Raw genomic sequence first — 24441 nt, 5'->3', positions numbered from 1 at the left:
GACATCCACACCTCAGCAGAATCGTGAGGTGACTGTTGCGCTCCGAACAGCTGACTTGGTAGAGGACGTTGGTGTGAGTGCGTGTTTGTGTAAGTTGAAAAACTAAAAAAAAACAGTTTGTTACTGATGGAAGCTTTTCTACAAGCAAGTGCAGTGAATAAAGGAAAGTTGTTATATTGAAGATATTTTTGAATTAAAGCTAAATCAGTCACTTTATTGACTGAACTGAAGGCGAACTAACCCTTTATCCTCAATTCTAGCAATTTAACAGAGAGTAAATCTACAAAAAAATCAGCTTTGCAGGAGCGAAAATGTAGTTTTTCAGTCTTAGAAGAGTTTACAAAAATGTATGAAAGCATATAATCCTCCACAACTGTGTCAAAGTTTGTAATTCTGTACAATAAACACGTATCTGTTCTCAGTCTTCTGACATTTGCACACACAATGTGTTGATTTCCTCCAAACTCACACACACACACACACACAAAAATGATCGTCCTCTGGCCCGGCTTACCTCAAAGTCGTTGGCCTTGTTGTAGTGCATGTTGAGCACCCTGTAGAGTTCGGCGTCGCGGCCCACCGCCAGATCATCGGCGGCGGTCACGCCCTCGTTGATGGACTGCCGGGCGAACTTCTCCATCTGGATGTAGTAGAACTCCCTGAAGTTGCTGAACCACTTGATCAGCTGGGAGGTGATGCAGCGATTGAACTGGAAAAGTTGAGAGAGGGAGTAAAAAAAAATTCTGCTTAAAGAAGGGGTTTTGTACTTTTTCCCAGTGTGACATTGAACAGACCTAATAGAACAAGTGGAAACTTAATGCATTCACTGGCCCAAAGGCAGAGAAAGAAAGACAGATCACGATCGAGTGGGGACAAATTACCTTGCACCACTATTACCTTTACTGAAAACACATGTTTTGTGGTTGCAATGGATTCTGGTCTATTCAGGCTGCTGTAGATGTATGAACACTAGTATAAAACCCTTATATTTATGTTGAAACACTTTATACTGTAAATATCTTGATGTTACATTGCAGATTTGGCCAAACATCCATGCGATACTGACCGATCGCTGGTTTATAAATTTAAAAGGTTGTAAAAAGTTAATGATTTAAGAGGGTTGTAACAGATTTTAAATGATGTTTCTTCAGTAGTAAAGCAGATAAGTGGTGAACGCAGCTGTATATTTATAGTAGTGCAGTCTGATGTTTTCTTTGGTACTTATTTGCATAGTGTTGTTATTCATGTTATTTGACTAAACTAAGCCTCTGTAGGAGTGCTTATCTTGACTTATGGCACAACATCAACATGTACTGAATGATGTTGTTTGAGAGCGAATGTTTGACCTGCAGTTATAGTTCTACTTACATGGTAACCACTCGCAAATGTATTTTGTTTCCTTAAATAAACATCTACCAACACCGAGCTGTAAAATGTGTAATAATCTGCAATATTAATACTGACTCATTTCAACTGAACTGGAGAATAAATGTTAAGGTCTGTGTACTACAAAATAATCGAACAAGCAGCTCACTGAAAGGAAGTTGGCAGCCAAACCTCTGTAGTAAAGAAAAATGAGGATCTTTGCCTTCCTCATTTATTTTCAAGGTTATTTAGTCAAATTTTTCAATTTGAAATCAAGCAACCTTTTGCTTTGTTCTGGTTTGTCCAAAGCACATGCCCTTACTGCTATATTTGAATCAGTTATTTTCTACATAATTTGACTCAAAATTGAGTCTTAACAGGAGAAAGTAGCTGTAATTTACTTGCATTTTCTTATACGTGTGCCCTTGTTTGTACATGTAAATGCACTAGAGGACAATTAAGTTTTTTTTTAGCAGACAGAGCTTATTTTACAAAATAATGTTGAAATGTTCTGAATATTTAAAGGACCAGTGTGCAGGATTTAGTGGTATCTAGCAGTGAGGTTGCAGTTTGCAACCAACTGAATACCCCTCTCCTCACTGACCCCTTCCAAGCGTGTAGGAGAACATACGGCGGCCGAGAAACTTGTGAAAACATGAAAGAAAAGTCAGTGTTTGGTTTGTCCTTTCTGGGCTACTGTAGAAACATGGCGGCGCAGTATGGCGGGCTCCATGGAAGAGGACAGTGATTCTTATTTTACACACTAATTAAAACATACTTCTGAATATTATATTCCATTAATGCCAAGTCTGTTCCATTAGATGCCACTAAATCTTACAAACTGGTCCTTTAAACTCCACTTAAACAAGTGATGTGAAACATGTTGAATTATACTATTAGCACCCAAATAATGGCAGCTAATGCAAGAAAATGTTAAAAGTTAATTTGCTCCAGAAACAAACAGCTGAGAAATTCTGTTTGTAATCCACATAAATTCCATTAATTGATTGTTAAGATCATTATTTTTTCACAGTGCCCCAAATTTCTTGTACTTCATAACCTTGTAATTGCTGTTGTAATAAGAAAAAAGGAGGAATGAACAATTAAATAGCAGAAATGACTATTTAACATTAATTGCTGGGCTCAGATTATGTGTGTGAATCTACAGTACGTATCTACATAAAGTGTAAAATATATTTATAATCATATTATTTGTAAGCTCTCCATAACCGTTGATGTAATGTCTAAAACATAAACACTGTGTTCGTGTGCGTGATATCTGCTTGTCCTTTTGCATTTTCATCTCCTCCTCACAAGAAACAAAACATGGAGAGAGAGAGAAAAAAAAAAGAGCACAGTGGCAGCCCAGTGAAAGTGTGTGTGTGTGTGTGTGTGTTTGTGTGTGTGTTCAGCGAAGGGGAAAAACGGCTTTGACACAGAGATTAAGCTCGGTATTGTTACAAGACATTGTCTCACAGGAACAAGGGATGAGCGAGAGAGATAGGGGGGAAGAGAGAGAGATGAATGGAGTGAGGTAGTATGGAAAAAAGGAATGCAGAGAGAGAGAGAGAGAGAGAGAGAGACGAGCAGAGGACGACAGAGGGAAAGAGATATTTTTTCAGGAGCGGTCAGAGGGGGTGACATAATGGAGCATAATTGGGGGGGTTGGTGTGTGTGTGTGTGTGTGTGTGTGTGTGTGTGTGTGTCTCCCAGCAGAAGGAATGGGAGTTGGTTTTACAAAGCAGAGTAACAGGAGGCGAAAGTGTGTGTGTGTGTGTGTGTGTGTGTGTTTTTGACCCACAAAAGAGTTGCACAAATGGAACGTGATAACTCAGCAATTAACACACAAACACACAGTCTCTCACACACACACACACACACACACACACACACACACACGCACGCACACACAAGACGATGTTATCTGTCCATCCAAAAACACAAACAGAGCAACCATCACGCCACAGATGTCCTGTGACACGCAACCAACATTCACACAATATTCACTGTTATATAAATAAAGGAAATTATACATCTGCATATATATTTGTCTATAGATTTCCAAATATGCTATATAAAGAAGTTAGATCATTTTATTGCAATAATCGTAGACACTAATTGTCTCTTTATTAAACAAGCAATATGTAGCAGAAAAGATGAGAAATGAAGAGAATAAAAACATTATGATAATAAAATCAGTTTTCTTTCATCTTATATTTCCCTCCAGAAAGCAGAGCAGACACTAATGTTCCACATTTTAACTTTGTGTATCAAACTGTAGGAATCTAATCCAGTACGAATGTATTTTGAGAACTGGATACTCAAATGAATACACTGAAAAGTTATTTTCTTTTCCTGGTTTGCATATACATTGTGCAGCCCACGATGCATTTGCATTAGTGTCTCTTTCATAGACTTAACATTGAGATGATGCCATGCACATAAAGGGAACGTTTTAAGAAATATTAATATTGGTAAGAGTAAAAGAATAATGTTGGGCAGCAGTTTGGGGATTTTTAGTTGCAGTTCCATGGCTGGCCACTGGGACAAAGTGATGCAAGACCGACTTTGACTTTGACTGTTATATTTATGACTCTCCAGGTAAACTACAACCGCAACAGTCGGTATTACAACCTGGTTTAATGCCTGTCTTTCTGAGGTCTTTATGTGCTGGCTGTTTGTATACAAATCTTTAATGTAGCTTAGTGAAATATTGCGATAATAGTCCGAGTCCTGGAGCCAGGGAGTGCTGCAGGCGAGCGAACTGTCAATCACAGCTGTCAATCAACACCCACACGGCAGACATTAAAGCTACTATAAGTCTTCAAATCTTATTAGCAGAGCAATAATTTCCACCAGCACACTTATTTAGAGATTGAGACCATATAGACTCCTTGATAAAAACGATTGAGTTTGTATTTCTAGAGAGAAGTTGATGCTTTTTGAGTGGGAATCATCTGGAGCCAGCATGTAGCGGCCGTCTGTGGCATTGCACTTTAAGCATTGAGGCTGCATTGGCTTCAGGCCATGGTAGTTCATCACACTGTGTATATTTTAGCATTTGTGTGCAAATAAAAGTAAATCCTTTATCTATCTCCATCACTCAAATTGCAAAAGGCTTTAAAATATCAAATGATTTTGCAACAGATTAAAAGAGGAATAAATAAATATCAGAAGCATTTTATGTCATTTTTTCGCCCCTGAACCGTCCGCATCACACAGCTGACGACATAACTACCAGAGTAGAAGTAGTCATCACAACTAACTCGACACCGGACCATGCCGTCATCCCCGCCACCTGCACTACCCACCAACCCAACCCGCTTGTCCCGTCCAGCTCATCACAATCAGCACAAACCAAGAAAACAAGAGAGGCGAGAGACAAAAGACAGACAGAGAATGGAGGTTGAGGGGTGGGGAGGGTGGGGAGGGTGGGGGGGGCAAAACGCTGAGCTCGAGGAATGCCATTTTCTGTTTACACCAAAAAGTCGGAAAGGGACAGTGTCAGAGAAAGTGTCAGGGTGGCTCCCCACCCCCCCCCCCCCACCCCCCCTCCTTCTCTTGATGTCAGCCCCCAGGCCATGTTGGAAGGGCAAACATACACATCCTTTAAGAATCTGCCCACTTCAACCAGATTCGTCGTAGCTCGGCACATTTTATAGAGGACAGCGTGAATGTGCACAATCAACATAAATCTAAAGCGTCGTAACAATGAAGGTTTCCTGTGGATCCTGGAAGAATAGCTGTTGTAGTAACTTTTTCAAATTGTGTTTCGGGGGGCTTTTGTGCTTTACTGGACGGTACACACTGCGGGGGAATTTGTGTGTGTGTGTGAGAGAGAGAGAGAGAGAGAGAAGTTCATGAAGCAGTTTCAGACATTGTGTGTATTTGTTGCGCCCTTAAATCTACATTTTGTCATAGTTTGTTTGCTGCTGTTTAAACATCAGACTTACTGACTGCATTGCTTAGATGTTAAAAACCCATTTTTATGACTCTGTTCTACTTGTGTATTAAATGAAGTTGAGCTGAAACAATTAGTTGATTAACTGATTGGTCGATAAACAGAAAAACAGGCAAAAAACTGGATTCATTTGTCTATTTTCATGCAAAAACGGCCAAACATTCCCTGACTTATCATTTGTGAGGATTTGCTGCTTATGCTTTTCTTATATGATAGTGAACTGAATATGTTAAGATGTTTGACTATTGACTGTTAAAACTATTTAAAGTCTTCATCTTTGGGTTTAGGAAATAGCATTTTAACCAAATAATCAATCGATTTCGATCTCCAGAACAATTAATAATGAAAGTATTTGTTAGTTGCAGCCCTCAAATCAACTGTTTAATGTTCACAATTTAAAAAGAGCCCAAATGATTGAGAATATAACAGCCTTAAATCATTTCCTGCTACGTAACTCTGCCTTTTATGTGCATGAACAAGTCTCCACCGTTCATAACTTGAGACAGATTAAAACACTTTGTCATCTAGAGGATTCAAACACTTAAACGTCGGTAATTACTCGGTATCGGTTCACGAGCCGTTCGCTGGTTCACATCCCGACGTTGCCAAATTGGCTGTGTAACTCTAATTGATAAGACGGGTGAGAGGCGGGTTGGACGCTAATTGATTCCTGCTGAGACGGCGGCGTCGAGATGTCATACCGGCCTCTCAAGGCAAAAGAGTCTTCAGGGCGCTCGCTGATGAATGCGTCACGACAGAGAGTGTATGTAAAAAAAAAAAAAAAAAAGCCCTCAGCTGGCAGGAAAGTTGTGTGAGCGAGAGTGTGTGTGTGTGAGTCGGAGCCAGCGAGCATCTAATTAATCCTAACTCCTCCAGTCTTAACAAGGTCTTAATTACTCTCACTTACTCTCTCAAGACGAGACGACAGCGACCTCGGCGTCTCTTGCTAACATATATGATTGTCTGGTCAGAAGGCAAGAGCTTTCACTACGCAATTAAGATCCCGTTTGTGTGTGTGTGTGTGTGTGTGCGTGCTCGCTCATCTGTGCCTAAAACAGTTGTCAGCTCAACCCACTTCCCACACCGAGCAAGGCGGCCATTGTGCGTAAGAGGCTCATCTTTAAGAACCAGTTTCCCATAGACAAAGTCCATTCAAGTCCAATTAGGGGAAGCCATTCAGGGCCCTAATTCCCTTACAGTGAATCTGCCTGATCCTCCTAACACATGCTACTTATTGTTCCCTGGGAAGGAGGGAGGGAGGGAGGGAGGGAGAGTTGGGGGGTGTGTGTGGGGGAGTGGTAGGAGTAAGGGAGAGGGTGAGAGAGAGAGAGAGAGAGAGAGAGAAAGAGAAAGAGACATTGACCCGGATTCTGGAAATATGGTAATGATGAGGGCAATGAATGCAACGGGACAATGAAACAGGACACACACACACATACACAGGCAGACATCAACAGGGTGCTCTCTCTCTCTCTCTCACTCTCTCTCTCTCTCTGTCACACACACACACACACACACACGCAAGCACGCACTACTAAAGCCTTGAAAAGAACAGCCTCACTCATCACAAATAGGATTATCCATGATTCGTTTTTTTTTTTTTTTTTTTTTTTTTTTTTTATTAAACAAAATAATATCTGCAGAGTTCCTCCCACAGATAAATATGCTGGATTAACTGGGATTAAGACTCAATTAAAACTAAATTTGACTATAAATCATTATTTGCATAAAATATGAATAACAAGAAACCATCATTTTCTTAAAGGATGAGGCTGGAGATCGTTTATATTTTTTTTTCCTTATTGTCAACAAATCCAATGAAAAAACAATGAAATGATGCTACAAACAAATATTATCTGTGTAGCCTAATGTCTTTAATGTCTAAAAACTATTGAAAAACACTGTGGCAGTGAGAGATATCTTCCTTCATATGAGTCAATCCACATACACTGCACTGACGAGAACAGTGGCGCCAAAACTAGGGTACGGGTCCCTTACAAGGGTCGCGAGAGGAATCCAAGGGGTCGTCAAATGATTAACGTGATAGCAAATAATAAATTACTGCAGAAAACTTGTGAAATACTGTAATTTTTTACCTCTTCATTACCATTTTTTCTTCATATAACTGATCCCAACTCATGGGACAATAATTTGCACGTTCCCACGCCTTCATATGCAAAAAAAAAAAAGCTGGGAACCACTGAACTAAAACACCAAATATGGATTCATCTGCTGCCCTGTGTACTTCTGCTCTGGTAACTTTTGCTAAAAGTACAGTATCCGCCTGTTTCAGGAAATTACTTCAATAATAAAGAATCTGTTTCTGACCCGTGTTTAAAGATTTACACCTTTCGTTGGAGAGCTGCAGACATGGACAAATGAACAGTTTGTTTCGATCTTTTCTTTGGATTTACGGATAATAAGAAAAAATCCAGAACGATCCCAACTTTATCCTTTTAAAGACGTGTCGTCGCTGTAAAGTTGACAGAACATATAGATAGAGGAAAGAACAAGGAAAGCTTCGGGTTTAGCTGCCACACAGTTCTGTCTGTTAATAAATTCCAATAGAAAAAAAAAAATGTTTTCATTCCAGTAAATCCCACTGTTTGCGGTTCTTACTGCAGTTACAGATTGAGGCTGTAATACTGTCCATCTGCTGGGCGAAGTGGCGGCCCAAAGCACTGCAAACATTTCCTAATCTAAATCCATGTTTGTTGAGATGAAGAGATTCATTGAATATCAGTTTGGAGATAAACTAGATTAATTTTTAAAAGCTAATATCAATCTCCAAAAAAGATAAACTCCTAATCTGAGCCTATGCATTAACTCATTAGTCCTAATTTATTCATTTTCCAAATTAAACCCTAAAGCCACAGTTTATTTGGCCACATAAACATTAAGCATATTTACTCAGATAATTGAAAGCATGACTTAGAGACAGAAAGTAAGCTGATTATGGAAAATTATCACTGTCAGCACATACAGTAACAGTTTCAAGTCTTTTCTTCTCTAACTGAAGGTAAAGACTCTGAAATAAAGAAAGTTTGTTGAATTACAGTCGTGTTAAATCTCATAATAGAGTTTCTCTTAAAGTCTATCCAGAGATTTCAGACAAACTGAAGCCTGCAAATTTGAACGGACTGCCAGTATCAATTCATCTATTAAATATATCTATATCACTGCTTTTAAAATGTCTTGTCAAAGGTTTATAAAATGCAGTTTGAAGCCTGAAGCTCCTGCAGGATGATAGCTGTGATTATCTTTGTGCAACATGTGTTAGCTTTGCAAACTTTACGTTTAAACAAACAGCTCAGATTGAATTTATTTTAGAGCAGCTGCACTCTTGCTTTAATAATAATTTCATGCAGAGGACTGTGGAGTGGGAAAAAGTTTTGAAGCATGTTGGGTTTTTTTTTTTAGACCTTTTGATAGTAATTTGTTGTCCAAAGCCAACATTTTCCTGCTTAAATCTTCTCAATAACACTAAACGGACTCCCAGTTAATGACAAATCAGACTCACTCACACATACTGGGAGCAGGTAGGCTTAGCAACCTTGTGTTTGCCTAGCAACCCGGTGTCCCAGCGACCCTTGTTGCCATGGCAGCCGATGAGGATGTGGCACTGCCACAAGGAAGTGGTCACCACAGATATGAGCCAAAGGGCAGCTGGTGTATGTGTGTGTGTGTGTGTGTGTGTGTGTGTGTGTGTGCGCGGCTGCTTATTTGAATACAGCGTCCTGAATCCATCGAGGAGCCGTATGCTCCTTTTGCAAAACACGTAGCAGCCTGTAAACACGAAACAATCAGCGCCTTTGTTTTAAAGCTGTTGTTCTGTTGTCATCCCTTTCATTTGTTTGTCCTCCCCTCCCTGCGCTCCCTCTGTCATTTTCTCAGAACCCCCCCCCCCCACCACCCCCCCAAACACACGCATCATCATCTCTTTTTGTCTTATTCACCTCCCTCGACTTGTTTATTTGTCTTAATTATTATATATCTGTCCTATTATATCTGTATTTCTTTTTTTCCCTCTCTTTCTACTTATACACCTTTATCTGTCAAATGAATGCTGATAGTGTGATTTTATGTATTGTGTCTGTTTTTAAGGTGAAAGTGTAACTTCTCATTTTAAGTTAGTGAGAGTGAGAGTGAAAGCGTTGTGTGTGTGTGTGTGTTTTGGGTGGCAGGGAGATGGAGGTTGAGGTCAGAGGAAGGGGGGGGGGGGGGGGGGGGTGTTACAGTATGTGTGTGTGAGAGAGAGAAAGTGGGCGTTAACACCCCCCCCCCTCCCCTCCCCTCCCCTCCCAACCCCAGGCCGATTAAGGCCAGAAACTCTAATTAAGCTACAAAGATGTGACAGACTGGAGCACCCATCTGCGCTTTAAGGTCCCTCACACACACACACGCACACACTCAAATACATACAGTGTAACAGAATAACACACAAAAACAAAAGAATTGAATATAATCAAGCAACAAAATGCACAAAAGTGTAAAAAAAAAAAAAAAAAGGATGAGTGAGACAGTGAAAGCTGGCCTGGAGAGAAAATCAGAAATGATTAAAAAAAAAAAAACCCAAATCTCAACAGAACAAATCCTTCAGACAAAGACGCATACCTGTTTACAACAGCTCATCTGCCCCATCTGTCACTGAAAAACACACTCATGTGATTTTTTGAGATCTGATTTTAAAGATCGCATCCAGACTCTCATGGCTTTATATCCACGCCTGGCCCGACGGCAGCTGCAGCACTCCTCACGTGCCTCATCTTTTCAAGTCTAAGTCGTCTATTCCTGTGTTTTCTTACAACTCTTTTCATTATATTGTCTCGATATAACACAGAATCATAATCGCAATATGAACCTGACCTTTTCTATGTCTAGTTTCCAGTATCCAAGAGCAAAACGGGGCAAAACCTCATGCACCCAGATCTGTTTCTCAACGTGCCCCGGCATGACCAGATAACAACCGGTTTAATTAAAGAAACAATTTGAGGAGATAAAGGATCATTTTCCCTTTTCTTGTTACTTTATTGTACTTCTAAAATTAATATATTTATAAATTTCATTGTGTGAGTGAGTGTGTGAGTCTGTGTGTGTGAGAGGCTTATCAAGTAATTGTTTTAAACTCTTGCAGAAAACCACTTTATCTACCGAAAAAATCCAGACAGAAATAAATTGAATTCAGTGTGAAAACAAAAAAGAGCCGTAAAGTGGATTAAAAAAAGACAGAGAAATGAAAACGAGGTTCATAAAAGGAGAATAAATGGGGGAGAGAGAAGAAAGAGACGGGGCGAGGTCTTACCTTGACGTCAGAGAAGAACATTTTGAGCATGTTGGAGGAAGGGTAGCGGGTGTAGAAGAACATCAGCTTGGCCTTCTTCAGGTGGTTCGGAGACAAGCCCTCCTGAATCTGGATTATGACGAGTTAAGGAGCCGACAAGCGGTTGCTGAGCAGGACTCAACACAGGGAAATGTTGCATAGAAACACACACTTTTTATGGCTTTTTGAACCACTAATCTAGCTTCATTTATACAGTCTTCTCAGGAAAATGCAAGTGAAACCAAATAGGAATGCAAGACAGGTGCTTTCCTCTATGAGGAACATAGCATCACTCAGAAAAACAACATCGGGCCCGGTGATTTGCTGGTGAGCTGTTAACAGGACGTGCAGAAAACTCTAGATAGACGGACTACAGGAAGTGTGCTCCCTCTCCGTGATTATTCTTTAATTTCCAAAACACAACAAACAGTGCAAGAGGTCAGGGTGACAGTTACACTTCTGCCGTTTAATACGACGGCTGAAAATTTGGAGACACAATGAGCGAAAGCTATTTTATACCAAAGCGAAAGCAAACATGAGCACCTGCTGGCTTTGGATCAAATCCCACATTCACTCTTGCATCTCGCCGACTCTGCAGCCCCGGTGTCTATCCCACTGTCTCAACAAGGAAAATAATAATTGTGGAGGCCCTGGTTGCAGGGGCGGCGTGTGTGTGTGTGTGTGTTTGAGGGTCTGCGTGTGTGTGTGTGTGTGTGTGTGTGTGTGTGTGTGTGACAACAGCTGTGCCCCACCATGCTGCCATTTCCCCACCACATTAGCAGCCCTATAATCTATCAGAGAAGATGAGGCAATCAATGGAACCCCCTGCAAGGTCAATTAGCACACAGACAAACACACACACACGCTTACACACACTTACACACACTTACACACACACACACACACACACGTACAGAAACCCCAGGGGCCCTATATGGCTGGAAAGAGGAACAGGGAACGAGGGAGAGAACAGCATCAGCAATCGGGGAAAAGAGGGAGAGAAAGGAAGCGAATGAAGTGTGAAGAGAAAGACAGGAAGCAGAGAAGATATTTGTGATTTTGGTCGGGCGTTTTTTCTTCGTTATAATTGTTTTATTTTTTGATCTAATTAATTGATTATCTAGACAGAAACATGAGCATTCGATAGCTGTTTTCTAATAACCAGAAAGCGTGACTGTGCTGATTGGCCGGCAGGACGAGCACACGTACGCCAGGGGACGTGTGCAAAATTCAAAAATATGGGCTTAATTCAGTTTTAGTTTGCTTTGTGCTTTTTTTTCTGCTGTTCTAAAACATAAAAATACTTAAAAAACAACAATAAAAGAAATAAAAAATGAATAGAAAAGTCTTGTCTCAATAAGTGAAGCAGTCTCATTGTGATCTGTCATTCATCTAGCAGCAGATACGTCAGGTCACAAGACAACAACACCATCACCTCGTTAACATTCATACCAACCTGTCACTATCTGTGTGTGTGTGTGTGTGTGTGTGTGTGCGTGTGTGTTTAGGTCAGATAATACATATAGTTGTTGGAGCTGCTTTGTTGTTGTTTTTTTTGTGGACACCCAAAAGAGAGAGAGGAAAAAAAAAGCACATGAGCACTGACAAATATGCACAAAATCACACAAACATGACTCAGAGTAAACAGTGTGAAGCAATATCATAATGAATAAAAAGCATATGACGTACGTGTGTGTGTGTGAAGCTAATAGCTAAAGTGAGTCAGTGAATAAACAAAGCAACTAGTGATGTTCTTTTTCTTCCACTCCTCTTCCCCCCCCCCCACCCCACCCCACCCCCCTCACCCCCCGCCCCCCAATGATGTGTGTGTGTTCATCCTGATCTGTGAATGTGCCCATGACTGTGTGTTTTGTGCAGGGCTCACTGTATCAGCTGTAACTTGACCTTGCTGCCAGGTGTGTGTGTTTGTGTGTGAATGGAGAGGGGGGGGGGGGTTTAGGAGGAGAGGAGGAGGAGGAGGAGGAGGAGGAGGAGGAGGAGGGGGGGATAAATTCATAAATGAATGGAGGACATCTGCTCAGCTTTGTACAAAGGATTAAAGATACACAGACCTGAGTGTGTGTATGTGTGTGTGTGTGTGTGTGTGTGTTTGTGTGTGTGTGTCTTTCAGGTGAACTATCATCAATGCAAAACACCTTAACCTAACCGCCTTGAAGCCCCTGACAATGCCATCATCATTTCATCCCCAACCATGCAAATGCTTCAACTGAAACAACAATGACTCACCTATTAAACTAAATACAGAAAGAGATAAAAGCAGGAATATAAACAGAGAAGAGAAGTTAACACAGAAATGATGTAACTTCACTTTTAGACTGAGAGAAAACAAGGAGAGGGACAAAAAACTAGATATATTTAAAAAGTGGCCCTTTTGCAGAGGAGTTTGCATTGTGCAATATACTATAGAATTCTACAAAATTTTAAAAAAAAGTATCAACTATGTGTATCATCATCCTTTGTATTTAAGCATATTTACACTGGGAAAAAAAATGTTTCTTAATTGTACATCTTGAATCAAATAATTTCAATAATCTTCCATATAATTCAAAATATACCTTAGAAATCAATACACAAACATTTAATTGTTGTATAATATGTCTTAATATCTTTTTGGTTAATGATTTACTCTTTAAAATGTTATAAAATAGTGAAAAATGTCTATTATAAGACCAAGGTGACAGCGTCTTATTTCTATAGAAATCCACAATGACATAAAACAGATAAAGAATCAGATCCTTATATTTTTGAACCTGGATCACACAATTGTTTGGCTTGAGTATCTTTTGAAATACTAATGTCCAATTTCAAAGATATTTTTTTCTTCCTAATGAATGGAAAAAGCATTTTGGAATTAAACGGATCAGCAGGATCAAGAGACGTGTCAAATATTTCCTTTTTTTTTTTTTTTAATTAAAGCAACATCTAAATTAGCTTTGAAGAACGACACTGTGATCAAATCCTCATCTCGCAGCTGCAAGGAGTTGCTATTTGTCAGGTTCAAAGTCTTATTTTTCTTTTTTTTCCACTTTGTTCTTCAAACGTGCGTGTTTGTGTGTGCGTGCGCACAAGCACGAGTCAAAGTGTGTGCATGCGTAGTGGCCTGGGAGAAGCCCTCTCCATATGAAAGGTTAGGAGCGAAAAGATAAACAGCTACCTGCAAACACCTGTCCGCATGCACACGCCATGAAAGGGAGTGTGTGTGTTTGCATGTGCATGTCTGTGTCTGTGTGTGTGTGTGTGTAAAAGAAGGAAAAACACACACAGCTGCTGAGCAACTGAGAGCGAAGGCCAGCAAATGAAAGCGAGCAGGAAAGATCAGCGAGAGGGAGGGAGACAACTAGCTAAAAATTGCAAAGAGGAAACCTAAGTGTACATCTTTAGATATTACACTTCTCCTTATGTGCACACACACACACACACACACACACATTTAGAAAGCATCAATGAGGCCAAGCATTCACCTATCCCTCTCCTCTTTGAAATATGATTAGCTTTGAGCTCCTGTGTACAAGGTCTTACCCCACAGCCACACATAAACACACACACGCATGCACGCAGACACAGTGAAATATGATTTGCTTTGAGCGTTTATGTACAAAGTCTCTGTGATGAAAGAGAACCTAACAGCACAAGAGTGTCTCAGACAGTGGGAACAGAGAGTGTGTGTGTGTGTGTGTGTGTGTGTGTGTGTGTGTGTGTGTGTGTGTGTGTGTGTGTGTGTGTGTGTGTTGAAGAGGGAGCTCACTAGCCTTTTCTCAGCGCCTTTAAACACCACAACCTGCTGCCACAGACTTAAAAGAGCTTGAGAGAGAGCAGCGTGCGACCTGTTTAATCTTCCCCCCTCTTGCAAGACCCGGCGCACCCCGTTTCATCTTCCCCACTTAGTAAGGAAACAAGAGGGTTAGACCGGGAACCAATTAATGCAGATTAATTGATATGAAAAGACTTTCTGTGACTACTGCTGCCGGCTGCTGCTGCTGCTGCTTCTAAGACGTCTCAGTGTGTTCGACTGCTTTACAAATGCAGAGCATTAAAAAAACTACTTTTATGACTCCATGCAGGTTAACCTTTATGTTGAGGTAAAACTTAATACTAAAGCTGTCTCATTTCCATACTACATACTCGTTTTATAGTGTGTTATCAAACTGCCAACATTACTTCCTTTTAGATGTTCCTGAAGTCACCGTTGTCCATAATTTATTTTCATTTTCTTCCGAGCAGCAGCGCCTCTGAAGTGGATTTAGTATAACTGTGTTGAGTGTGCTGAATATGTCACTTTCTCAGTGTTGAATTAGTGTGTAGAATGTAATTTGGACACATTTTAATTCTAATCTTAACGCCTAATCTCCTTGAAGAAGTCGTCTTTTCAATCTGAAGGTTTAAAGCGTTTGCAAATGTAGGAAAAAGATACACACTTGTTCACACACACACACACACACTCTCACTCTCACACACTCTGAAGGATACAGTGCTGCCTGAGTAGGGCGATATGTCGGCCATGTCTTGCAGGTCCCCGCACTCAGACTTGATGAGGGACAGCGACAGACCCTCGGGCCCGTGTTGGCTCGGGGAGCTCTGCCTGTGGTGGTGGTGGTGGTGGTGGTGGTGACTGAGATGGCCTCCCCCTAGGCTGGCCATTTTGGTTCTGAGGCTGACAGTTTCCCGGGTCATGTCCATGGAATCGGGGGAGGACCGATGGTGCTCCTTTGGCCCTGGAGGGTAGCCGGCGCCACCCCCGTGTGACCCCAAAGGGCTGTGAAAGGGGTAACCCATAAGGGGAAGAGGGAATGGGTGGCGAAACGATGGGGGGCTAAACCCCAGTGAGGCTGTGAGGGGAGACGGATGGAGGGAGGGGTGGTGAGGAGGAGGTGGAGGGGGCAGAGATGGGTTTGTGTTCTCCCCACCGCCTCCCCCGCCGCTTTTGCGCACCACCAGCGGCAGTGCCTCCGTTTGGTCGTTAGGTGTTGGCACGCCGCTAAGTCTGCCGCTCAAACTGCCGAACGAATCCAGCGGGCTCGGGACGATGACATCGCCAAAGCAGTGCAGCCTCTGGTTGGAGGAGTGGTAGTTCGGGGTCGGGCTGCCGTCGCCGTTCAAACTGAGGGCCAGGGCGCCACCGCCAAAGCGTGAGTCTGGGGTGAGGGAGGGGAGGGGGCCGAAGGGTGGAGGACAGGAAGAGGACGAGTTGGAAGAAGAGGAAGGGGCGGCTGGTGTGCTGCTATGGCAGCCATGATGGTGACTGGCGGCCTGCTTGGGCGAAGAGAAGCCCTTGACGACGGTGTCGACGACCTGTGACACGGCGCAGTTCAGCTCCTGCTTCAGTGTCTCTGCTAACTGCCTTCCTCCTCCTCCCCCTCCTCCTGCTGCTCCTCCTCTCCTCTTCATCACCCTTTCTGCGCTCCTCTCCTCCTCCTCTCTGCCCTCCACATCCTCCTCCATCTCTCCGTCCATCAGGGCCTGTTCTCGGAGGAGGGCCCGGGCCCGGTCCAGGAACAGGCCTGGATCCAGCTCTGATAGGTCGTCATGGCTGTGCCGCCCTCTGTCCCGGTGCCTCTCCTCCAGGCCGTCAGAACGGATACTGTCCTCTGACAGGTTGCCGTCCTCCTCTCTTTCTCCTCCTCGTTCGGCCTCTCCGCTCTCACCGTTCTCCTCCTCTTCTTCTGTCTCTGAGTCGTAGATCTGGTAAAACTTCTCCTGGAGTTGGCGCAGCTGTTTCTGAACAAAAGAGGATAGAGAATGTTAAAAACAGACATCTTGAAGTGAACTTGAAGGTCACCTCTTACCATAAATACTGTATACTCTTTTAAATATCATGGGAAAATATAGAGGAGAAATGGAAAAAGAACAGTTAGCCTTAAATTATGTGTCCCCTTCTTAGTGGAAAAAGGTTATACAAAAGGTTACAAGAAGACAGTTGTGTTTGTTGGAGCATTTGGATTTTGTTGTTCTGTACTTGTGGTTTTGCCTGCATATCTACGCCAGCAAACCACCAAGATCAGTGATTTTAAATGTCTGCTCATGTGTACTTTTTCCTTGAATCTGTGCCCTTCTTTTACACCCTGAAATCCAGAGGTCTTCATGTTTTTCTCTCATGCCTCATGTCATCGACTCCAATTTGAAAATAAAAAAGAAGAGGCAGTTTATGTTTGTCAGCTGCAAATGTCTGCACCTAGGGGCAGTCTATTCTACTTTTTAATAGTTTCCTCTACCAACCTGCATGTCTTCCAGTTGCAGTTTCAGCTGCCGCCTCTCTTCCTGTCTCTGCTCCTGCCTGGAACACACCAGCTGTGTGAAGCTGTGCTGCTGCTGCGGCAGCCTCTGCTTTCTCTTATTCTCACGGTAAACCTCACCGACGCTGACCACGCCGCCCCGCGAACCCGGAGAGCTCAGGAGTGAGGAAGGGCAGTCGCTGGGTTGCCGGCTGTGGTTGTGGCTGCCGCTGCTGTTGTGGCTGTTGCCGTCCCCTCGGGGATCGCTGCTGCCGCTCTCGTTGTCGCGGTTGCTTTCCTGGTTGTGGTCGCCGGTGTTGGGCCGGACCAGCGGCGAGTGACTCATGCCGCGGATGATGTTTTCCACACGGGCGCGCTTGGCACGGAGGTGCTCGTCTGACAGCCTGTCCAAGTCGAAGGTGGAGAGGGAGAGGGGCTGAGCGGCAGCGTGAGAGTTGAGATTCGAAGGAGGTGGCGGCCGCCCAAAAGAGGAGGATGATGATGGAGGGGGAAGAGGTGGCCCAGGGGAGAGGCAGTCAGACGGGCTGTCCCGGTCACGGGAGGAGTTGCTGCAGGCGTCCTCGGCCTGGATCTCTGAGCCTCCACTGGACAGAGCTCCACTGCCCTGTAACAGAGGACAAATTCACAAACAATTTCAAATGATTGATGACTAATTATAGGTTTAATTGGTTGATTTAGGGGGTGCAGCATGACACAATAATGTATAAAAAGATTTCAAATGGTGACTAAAGCTATTAATTTATTATCAAAGTTGGAACCTGTTAATTGATGGACTTTCACCACTGCTGGATGTGTGTATTTCTATGTTTACCTGGAAGCCTGAGTCACTCCCTCCATTCTTCCCCATGTTATTCTTCAGCAGCTGAGAGATAATGGTCGCGCCAGGGAAAGGCATTATGGCGTCTTCATACGAGTTGGCTCTCTTCAGCAACTTCCTCAGAACATTCGACTTCTCTCCGTCACCGTTGGTACCCCCGTGGCCGTGACTGACCAACGAGCAGTCTCCGTCCTGATCGGGGCCGTGCGATTGGTTCATGCTGTTGAGAAGTGTCTCCCTGGCGCGGGTGAATAACGCGCTACCCACAGTCCTTTTCACCCCGATGTCGACACGTCGGCGCTTGGTCTGTCTTGTTAGGAGGGCGGTGCTGTCATGATCAGGCATCACGCAGGGCAGCTAAACTGACATGACCAGGGGTCCTCACAGACACACGCAGGAGAGGAGCAGTGGAGCGACCTGGTCAACGACAAACACAAAGTCCTGTCATTTCAACCTTTTGATAACACCTGGATTTTTGCTGAACTCTACAGAGAGAATTAATGTTTTCATTCCTAAAATGAGACCTTTAAATTAAGTTTTTGTCATTTTAGGTCAGAAAGAAGTCTGAAAATTAAAATCTGTAGCCATAATTAAAATAACAATTCATTTTGAACAGCTGGTCTGAATGTAAAAGTCATAGAAAAATATTTAAAATGGTGAGATATATGGTTCTAAATCAATTAACTTGGTCTTTACTGTTTTGCAGCTTTTTAATAAGTGTTTGAGAATTCTTTCATATATTAATACTCAGTTGAAAGACATTAGAAAACTTCAGATAACATCTATTTTTCTTTCCAAAACAGAAACATCATCTTTTAGAACAGAAATCTCATGTAGAAAACTTTCTTTAGTCTATATTTTAAACTTTTCAACCAGAGGTAGAAAGAATAATAAACAGTGTGTGTTCACCATATAATATCATCTTTAGTACTTGTGAAACAAAATCACAAAACCCAAAACCAACCTTTTCAAATGTGAAAGCAGCCACTTTTATCAATGACACACTGAGGAAAATACAAAAAAAAAAAAAAAAAAAACAAAATAACAAAACTCTGAACCAAAAGCCAAGGGAACCACTGTGAGAAAACACACTTTAAAATAGTTCAAGGAGATATTCCCACAGAGAAGTAACACCTGTCTGTAATAACCAAAATAATTTCCCATTTCCTCCTCATTCCCCTGAGGGGTAACCTTGATTTCTGTGTCTTGTGAGGAGCTGTGAAGACAGGCTCTCTTTTATTGTCAGAGGGATTGTACTCCTCTCTTAAGTAAGCAGGCAGAATTTGTTGTTCAAGAGCCACCCCTATCCCCGATAGTACCTATAACTAGATTAGATTACCTGGCATGCTTGTAGCTGGATGATAATGCATAAAAAAATCTCCAGAAAGTGCAGGACATCCTAACCTAAACTATCAAAATGTGATTTCTTCAGCAAACAAAATGCTCAGGCCAACGCTGACTTCACTGCACAGGCGATTTAAACCATTCCCTCATTCATTTAAGGTGTCAAATCAAACAAAACATTTCAAAAAAACATGCAAAACATGACACCAAAAATAACAATTTTTAAACAAGTGAATGGTGAAAGTCAGTATCTGCTTACACTTGTCAAACACATGCATACAGGCAACGTTTTCCATTGTTACATGTTTGCATCTGTTTTGCAAGTGACTTCAGGGTCAAGTCTAGGGGAATTTTTCACAAATTAAAGCTGCTTCCTACAACAGTTTTCTACAGCTTTACCGTCATTCGTAAAGAGTTCATAAGAGTTTTCATTCCAGTGTTAAAACGAGTTACAACACTGCTCAGCACAAAAGCCAGATTTTAAAGAAAGACAGAAAAAAAAAAAACACAAATGTGCTCAAACACACATACAGACCGAATCAAGGACGCAAATGAGATGATTTTGCAATAGCCAACAACAGCCGACAAAGCAGACACTGTTCTATTCCTGCAGGGCCATTACTAAATGAAATACTTTCCAAGCAGGGGAGAAGGGCTAGTTTGAATGTGACTCCCGAGTTTCAGTGTTGTAGACGAGAGGAGGTCAAAAAAAAAAATAATACTCACTCAGTGCCCAGCAGTGACCCAGATACACACATGCAGTACATACATGTATATACACATATTGCTCTGTGTTTGCATTGTTGGAACCTCAACATTACACAGGGCAGAGGTCTGGCATGCACACACACACACACAGACTGGAGGTGGAGAGAGTGGGAGTTTAGATTAAGAGAGTCCAAAGAGCTTGAAACTTATTCTCATATTTGCGTCTGAGGTCAAATCGAGGGTGTATCAATGGAAAAACAAATGTTTTCTCTCTAAATTAGTAAAACACAAAGCAACAGAGGATTCACCGCCTTCTCTGTGAATTTATCTTTTAAAATAAAAACAAATTTAGCCTCAGAAATACCCTTTTTAACACCAGCTGCAACACATCATAAGAGTTAAAAACCTTTCGCACTGACGTTCCTCAAGGAGCCTTTGTGAAAGGTGAGCACTGAAAGGAGATGTGAGAGTGTGTGTGTGTGTGTGTGTGCCGGAGTGTGTGGTTTCTGTAACAAAAGAGAAACTTGTTTTAAATGTAGAATTTGAAGAGCAGGAAGAACTGAAATGGGAAGTAAACGTATGAAATGACATTTAAATTTAAAATGAATTGCAGGCTTGTGGAGCACAGAGAGCAGCTAAATCTCACCTTTAACCACTGTATCCAGATTTGTTAGCCTTCTATTAATACTTGTGTCTTAAAATCCAAATTAAAAAAAAATGGGTCAAACAGAGTTTTGGAAATATAACTTTTTTTGTAAATAGTCATAATTTACTCAACTTTTACACTCCCCTGCACTGCTGAAAGGAGCAAACTAACCTGTTTATTCTTGTAGAAATAAGGTGTGAAGTGGGTTCCCCCCTAATTACTCCTCGCTGTGGCTGACTGTGTGCGCTCTGAGAGGAGACGACCGCTGTCCAGAGACTGACAGAAAACACAAGCTGTTACTTTTTACGCACGGCATTTACAGACGGCAAACAGACAGACGTGTTTACTCATCGTCCAAACAACAATTAATCCACGATAATCACACGACACGAGGAGTCGACCGGGCAAAACTATGAAAACACTTTGACACTCGTATTAAAAAAAAAAAAAGCGTGCAAAGTTTTAAAGTAGAGAAGAACGTGGCCAGTGGGGGAAAAAATATGAATCCACTTGTTTACAAAACACTTTGCTCTTGTTTCAGGGAGATTAAAACGTCAGTAGCTTCTCTAGAAACTACGCTGACTACTGTCAATGACTTAGCAACAGATCTATGAAATTGAATTTTTAAATTGTCTTAACACCCACAGCAGCGATTCTCCATTAACTTCAAAAAGTTGAGAAAAAAAGATGTAATAGCTGTGATTTTAAAGCCCGTCATTATACTAATTAAATGTTAGGCGATTTTAAAAAAAAGAAAGGTATGAAACCCAGAAGGGGCTGCAGGTGCGTAAATCCAACTCGGCACGGCGGTTAACCGGAACAGAAGCCTCATCTTAATTTTCAAGCAAACTTCAATCAGAGATTTCAGTCCACAGCCGGTAAAAAAAAAAAGTCACAAGAAGCTCGAGACTGACGCGCATAAACTCGATATAAGCAGAAATAGTTTTGGGAAAATACTCCAAAATTCAACGAAACCATCCGGGTCCGCGATGTGTGACGGGGATGTACCGTCTCCATGAACTAACAGTGGAAGTTAAGTTACACCAAATATAGCCTTCACACGATACGATCGGACAAATCACACACACACACACACACTCACACACACATACACAAACACACACTCACACATACACTCATAAACACATGCAAGATTTAAGCCCACGAGTGTCAGTAATAGTGATCGTAAATCACACGTATTTGTACTTACTTGTCTCTCTCGAGCGTTTCTCCAAGTCGGTCCGTCGAAGAAAGGGGCGAACACAAGAGACAGATCCGCACTCGCCGTTGAGATCAATGCCGTAACTTACTACGGCAAAGTGGAGACGTATACAGAGCGTGCGTGGGCGCGCGGGCGTGAGTGAATGTGTGTGTGTGTGTATGCGGGAGGGAGAGGGAAGCGGAGGGAGAGAGAGAGAGAGAGAGAGAGAGAGGGAGAGCAGCTCACAGAGAAAGTGTGTGTGTGTGACAGAGATGTAGAGAGAGTGAGAGATAACAGAGAGAGAGAGAGAGAGAGAGAGAGAGAGAGAGAGAGAGAGAGAGAGAGAGAGAGCTTGCTCTTGTGCGCCGCTCTCCTCCCGGGATGGAAAGTGTTTAGTATCGAGCGCACCCGGTCCGTCCGGCACGCGAATCCAGCTTTCTCCCTCTGACTCGACCGGCAAGACTCTCAATAAGAAACAAGAAGAGACGCACATGAAGGATAAGTGAAGACGCTGCGTCACCGGCCCCGGAGTGAGGTAACGGCTCCACCTGACCAATAAGGAAGAGGAACCGGGGACGGTGGATTTTATTTATAAGGAGCCCTCAGAAAGCAGCGCGCTGCAGAGCGGAGAGGGAGAGGGAGGAGAGAGGAGCAGAGGATGGTGCGGAGGGTAAACTGAGAGTCAGGTTCACCGACCTTTTTCATTTGAAACTGTAAAAATCTTTGTAGAATGAGTTTAAAGCGCAACTTAAAACAGAGTTTAAGGATGTCAGGTGACGCTTTTCTGAAAGTATTTAAGCGACTTATTTTCACTTTGATTTCTCTTTTGTTAAACTGATGAAAGGTTTGTGATACAAATACATCAGTACTTCAACGTGATAAATTAATATCACAAATCAGCAAATTCAATGTGAGCACTTACTTCCCAACATGTGTCATTCAATTAAAATAATGTATTATTTAAGTTTATTGTGTTACAGCTCAAGTACGACAGTAAACACGCAGTTTAAGTTTATGTACAGGTGCGCTGGATGCGCTCAGCACTGTGGTCAATCAAGGTTTTAATAAACAGAAGCTTTAATTTTATCTGTTTCTTTTCATTCCTCTTCACTGAAGTCAGAAAGTGTGATTTAAAAAAAAAATGCTTTTACGCAGCTGTGATGGCGCGTGCGTAATTTGGAAACAACCTTGCGCCCCTGTTTTGCGCGGAGCTCCTTGTCCATCAAAGAAAGTGGCCCAAAACGCAAACGCATACTTATTTAGACCTCTGATGGGGGGAGGAGGGCGGGACTCCCCTCTTTTTTTTCCGGAGATCAGAGGGTCACGCAACCCCTGAAGCGGATAGGGAGTCAGCGTTTTGCTCAAGGACACTTCAGCAGGGCGGAGGCTCGCTACGAGCTGGAGGGGAGTCTCTGCTTCTCCACCTATCCAGCCCGCTCTCCTCCTCTTATAGATGTAGCTTTAAATGAAACACAATCACAGGAATATGCACTATTTATATTTCCATATTAAAGCCAATTTGAAAAGACAGCAGCAGAGGCCTTTTAGCAAACAGGCTGCAATGAATTCGGCCCCGAAATTTTTGATTTGTTGCGTAAAAACATCGACCTCATATGTCACAGTCTGTATCAAATTGTCAAAACTTTTAATTACATTTAATTCAATAAAATCGTAAAGGTTTGGAGTAGTGTGTTGGTTGCATTGCTATGCTGAGTAAACACTACGTTCCTGCAGTGATGACTGTGATTCACCGCTTTCTACTCTTGAGTGGGCAGGTCGAAAAAAAAAAAAAAAGAAGCCAGAATTGTCTCCCAGATTCATCTTGTTGGACTCACCGTGTGTGTATCGCAGGAGCACAACAGCTGAGTAAAATCTAAATCACACAGTCACAGAAAAAAAAAAATAAACGTATGAAGTGAAATGAAGCTGATAAGAATAAACTATATTCACAGAGGAAAATATATCTATATATATGAAAGTGTCAGATTCTGTGTTTAAAAATGAGATGAACGCATCTGAAGGGAAAGTGTGGGGCGCATTATTTCTCAAGAGAGCAGCTAAAGAAAAACAAACAAGGACAAATTATGAGAAACTATATTATATCAACATTTTTGGTGTGTTTTTTTTTTTAAACTAAAAAGTAAATATGGAGATATGCAGAGGAATGCATTGTGCGTCTAGTTTGTGTGGGCCACCTTGTGAAAAAAAAAAAACTTATTTTCTACCATAAATAAAAAAAAACTGTTATTCAAAGTTATTGAGAGGGAAACTATTATGTCGAAGCATTGTGTTCATCCTCATTCATTCAGAAACGACCCTGTATTCCTCTATTATTATCCAATATTAAATATCAGCGGTGTTAAGAGCTGTGCGTCGCAGCAACACAACATCTCTCCTCTTAACACGCACGCAAGTTTTACAATTATTTAAATAACAATTCAGCAGGGATGTGCGGTTTAACTTGAAGTATTTAAGTATTAAAATCCAGAAATGCCCGATAAATATCCCCCCCCCCCCCCCCCCCTCCCTCAGGAGACAAAGGTGTTCCGTGCCACGCAGGTTGTCCTTGCATGCAGAAGCAAACAGGCCCTGTTTTTTCTAATGATCTCTTGCCAATTATTTGGCACAGACACGGCAACGGAACACCGCAGTGAAACACACAGACAGACCTCGTTTTTTTTTTCCTCCCACTTAACAATGCGCCGTAAAAGCTGTGACCTATTTGAGCGAACGCGCCCTGGGTGATGCTATTTTGTAGTTTGGTAACTTTGAAATGAAATGTTTCCTCTGTATATAGGCGATGTGCGTGCAGCCGCGCATCTGTAATG

The 24441-nt window shown here is 42.1% G+C and overlaps 2 protein-coding genes across 4 annotated transcripts in view; one reads left to right on the top strand and one right to left on the bottom strand.

The window, feature by feature from the left end:
- The window catches only part of prox1a (prospero homeobox 1a), a 34923-nt gene extending 13123 nt beyond the window's left edge, over positions 1 to 21800 (bottom strand). Inside the window, exons 1-7 of one of the 3 annotated variants that reach the window (XM_042404854.1) lie at positions 21623 to 21800; positions 20584 to 20688; positions 17709 to 18131; positions 16881 to 17501; positions 15135 to 16382; positions 10629 to 10736; positions 515 to 709 (exon numbers count right to left, since the gene is read on the bottom strand). In XM_042404854.1, coding sequence (XP_042260788.1) covers positions 515 to 709; positions 10629 to 10736; positions 15135 to 16382; positions 16881 to 17501; positions 17709 to 18059 — 2523 coding nt within the window. In that variant the 5' untranslated portion in view covers positions 18060 to 18131; positions 20584 to 20688; positions 21623 to 21800. Of the gene's footprint in view, positions 1 to 514; positions 710 to 10628; positions 10737 to 15134; positions 16383 to 16880; positions 17502 to 17708; positions 18132 to 20583; positions 21514 to 21622 lie in introns of those variants that run through there. The other 2 variants (XM_042404852.1, XM_042404853.1) reach the window with 2 other exon arrangements.
- The window catches only part of ccdc28a (coiled-coil domain containing 28A), a 223445-nt gene that overhangs the window by 73991 nt on the left and 125013 nt on the right, over positions 1 to 24441 (top strand). The window lies entirely within an intron of this gene.

This window comes from Thunnus maccoyii, chromosome 24 (assembly GCF_910596095.1).
Source record: "Thunnus maccoyii chromosome 24, fThuMac1.1, whole genome shotgun sequence".
Lineage (NCBI taxonomy): Eukaryota > Metazoa > Chordata > Actinopteri > Scombriformes > Scombridae > Thunnus > Thunnus maccoyii.
The sequence above is the reverse complement of the archived record's forward strand: the minus strand, read 5'-3'. Positions and strand labels throughout refer to the sequence as shown.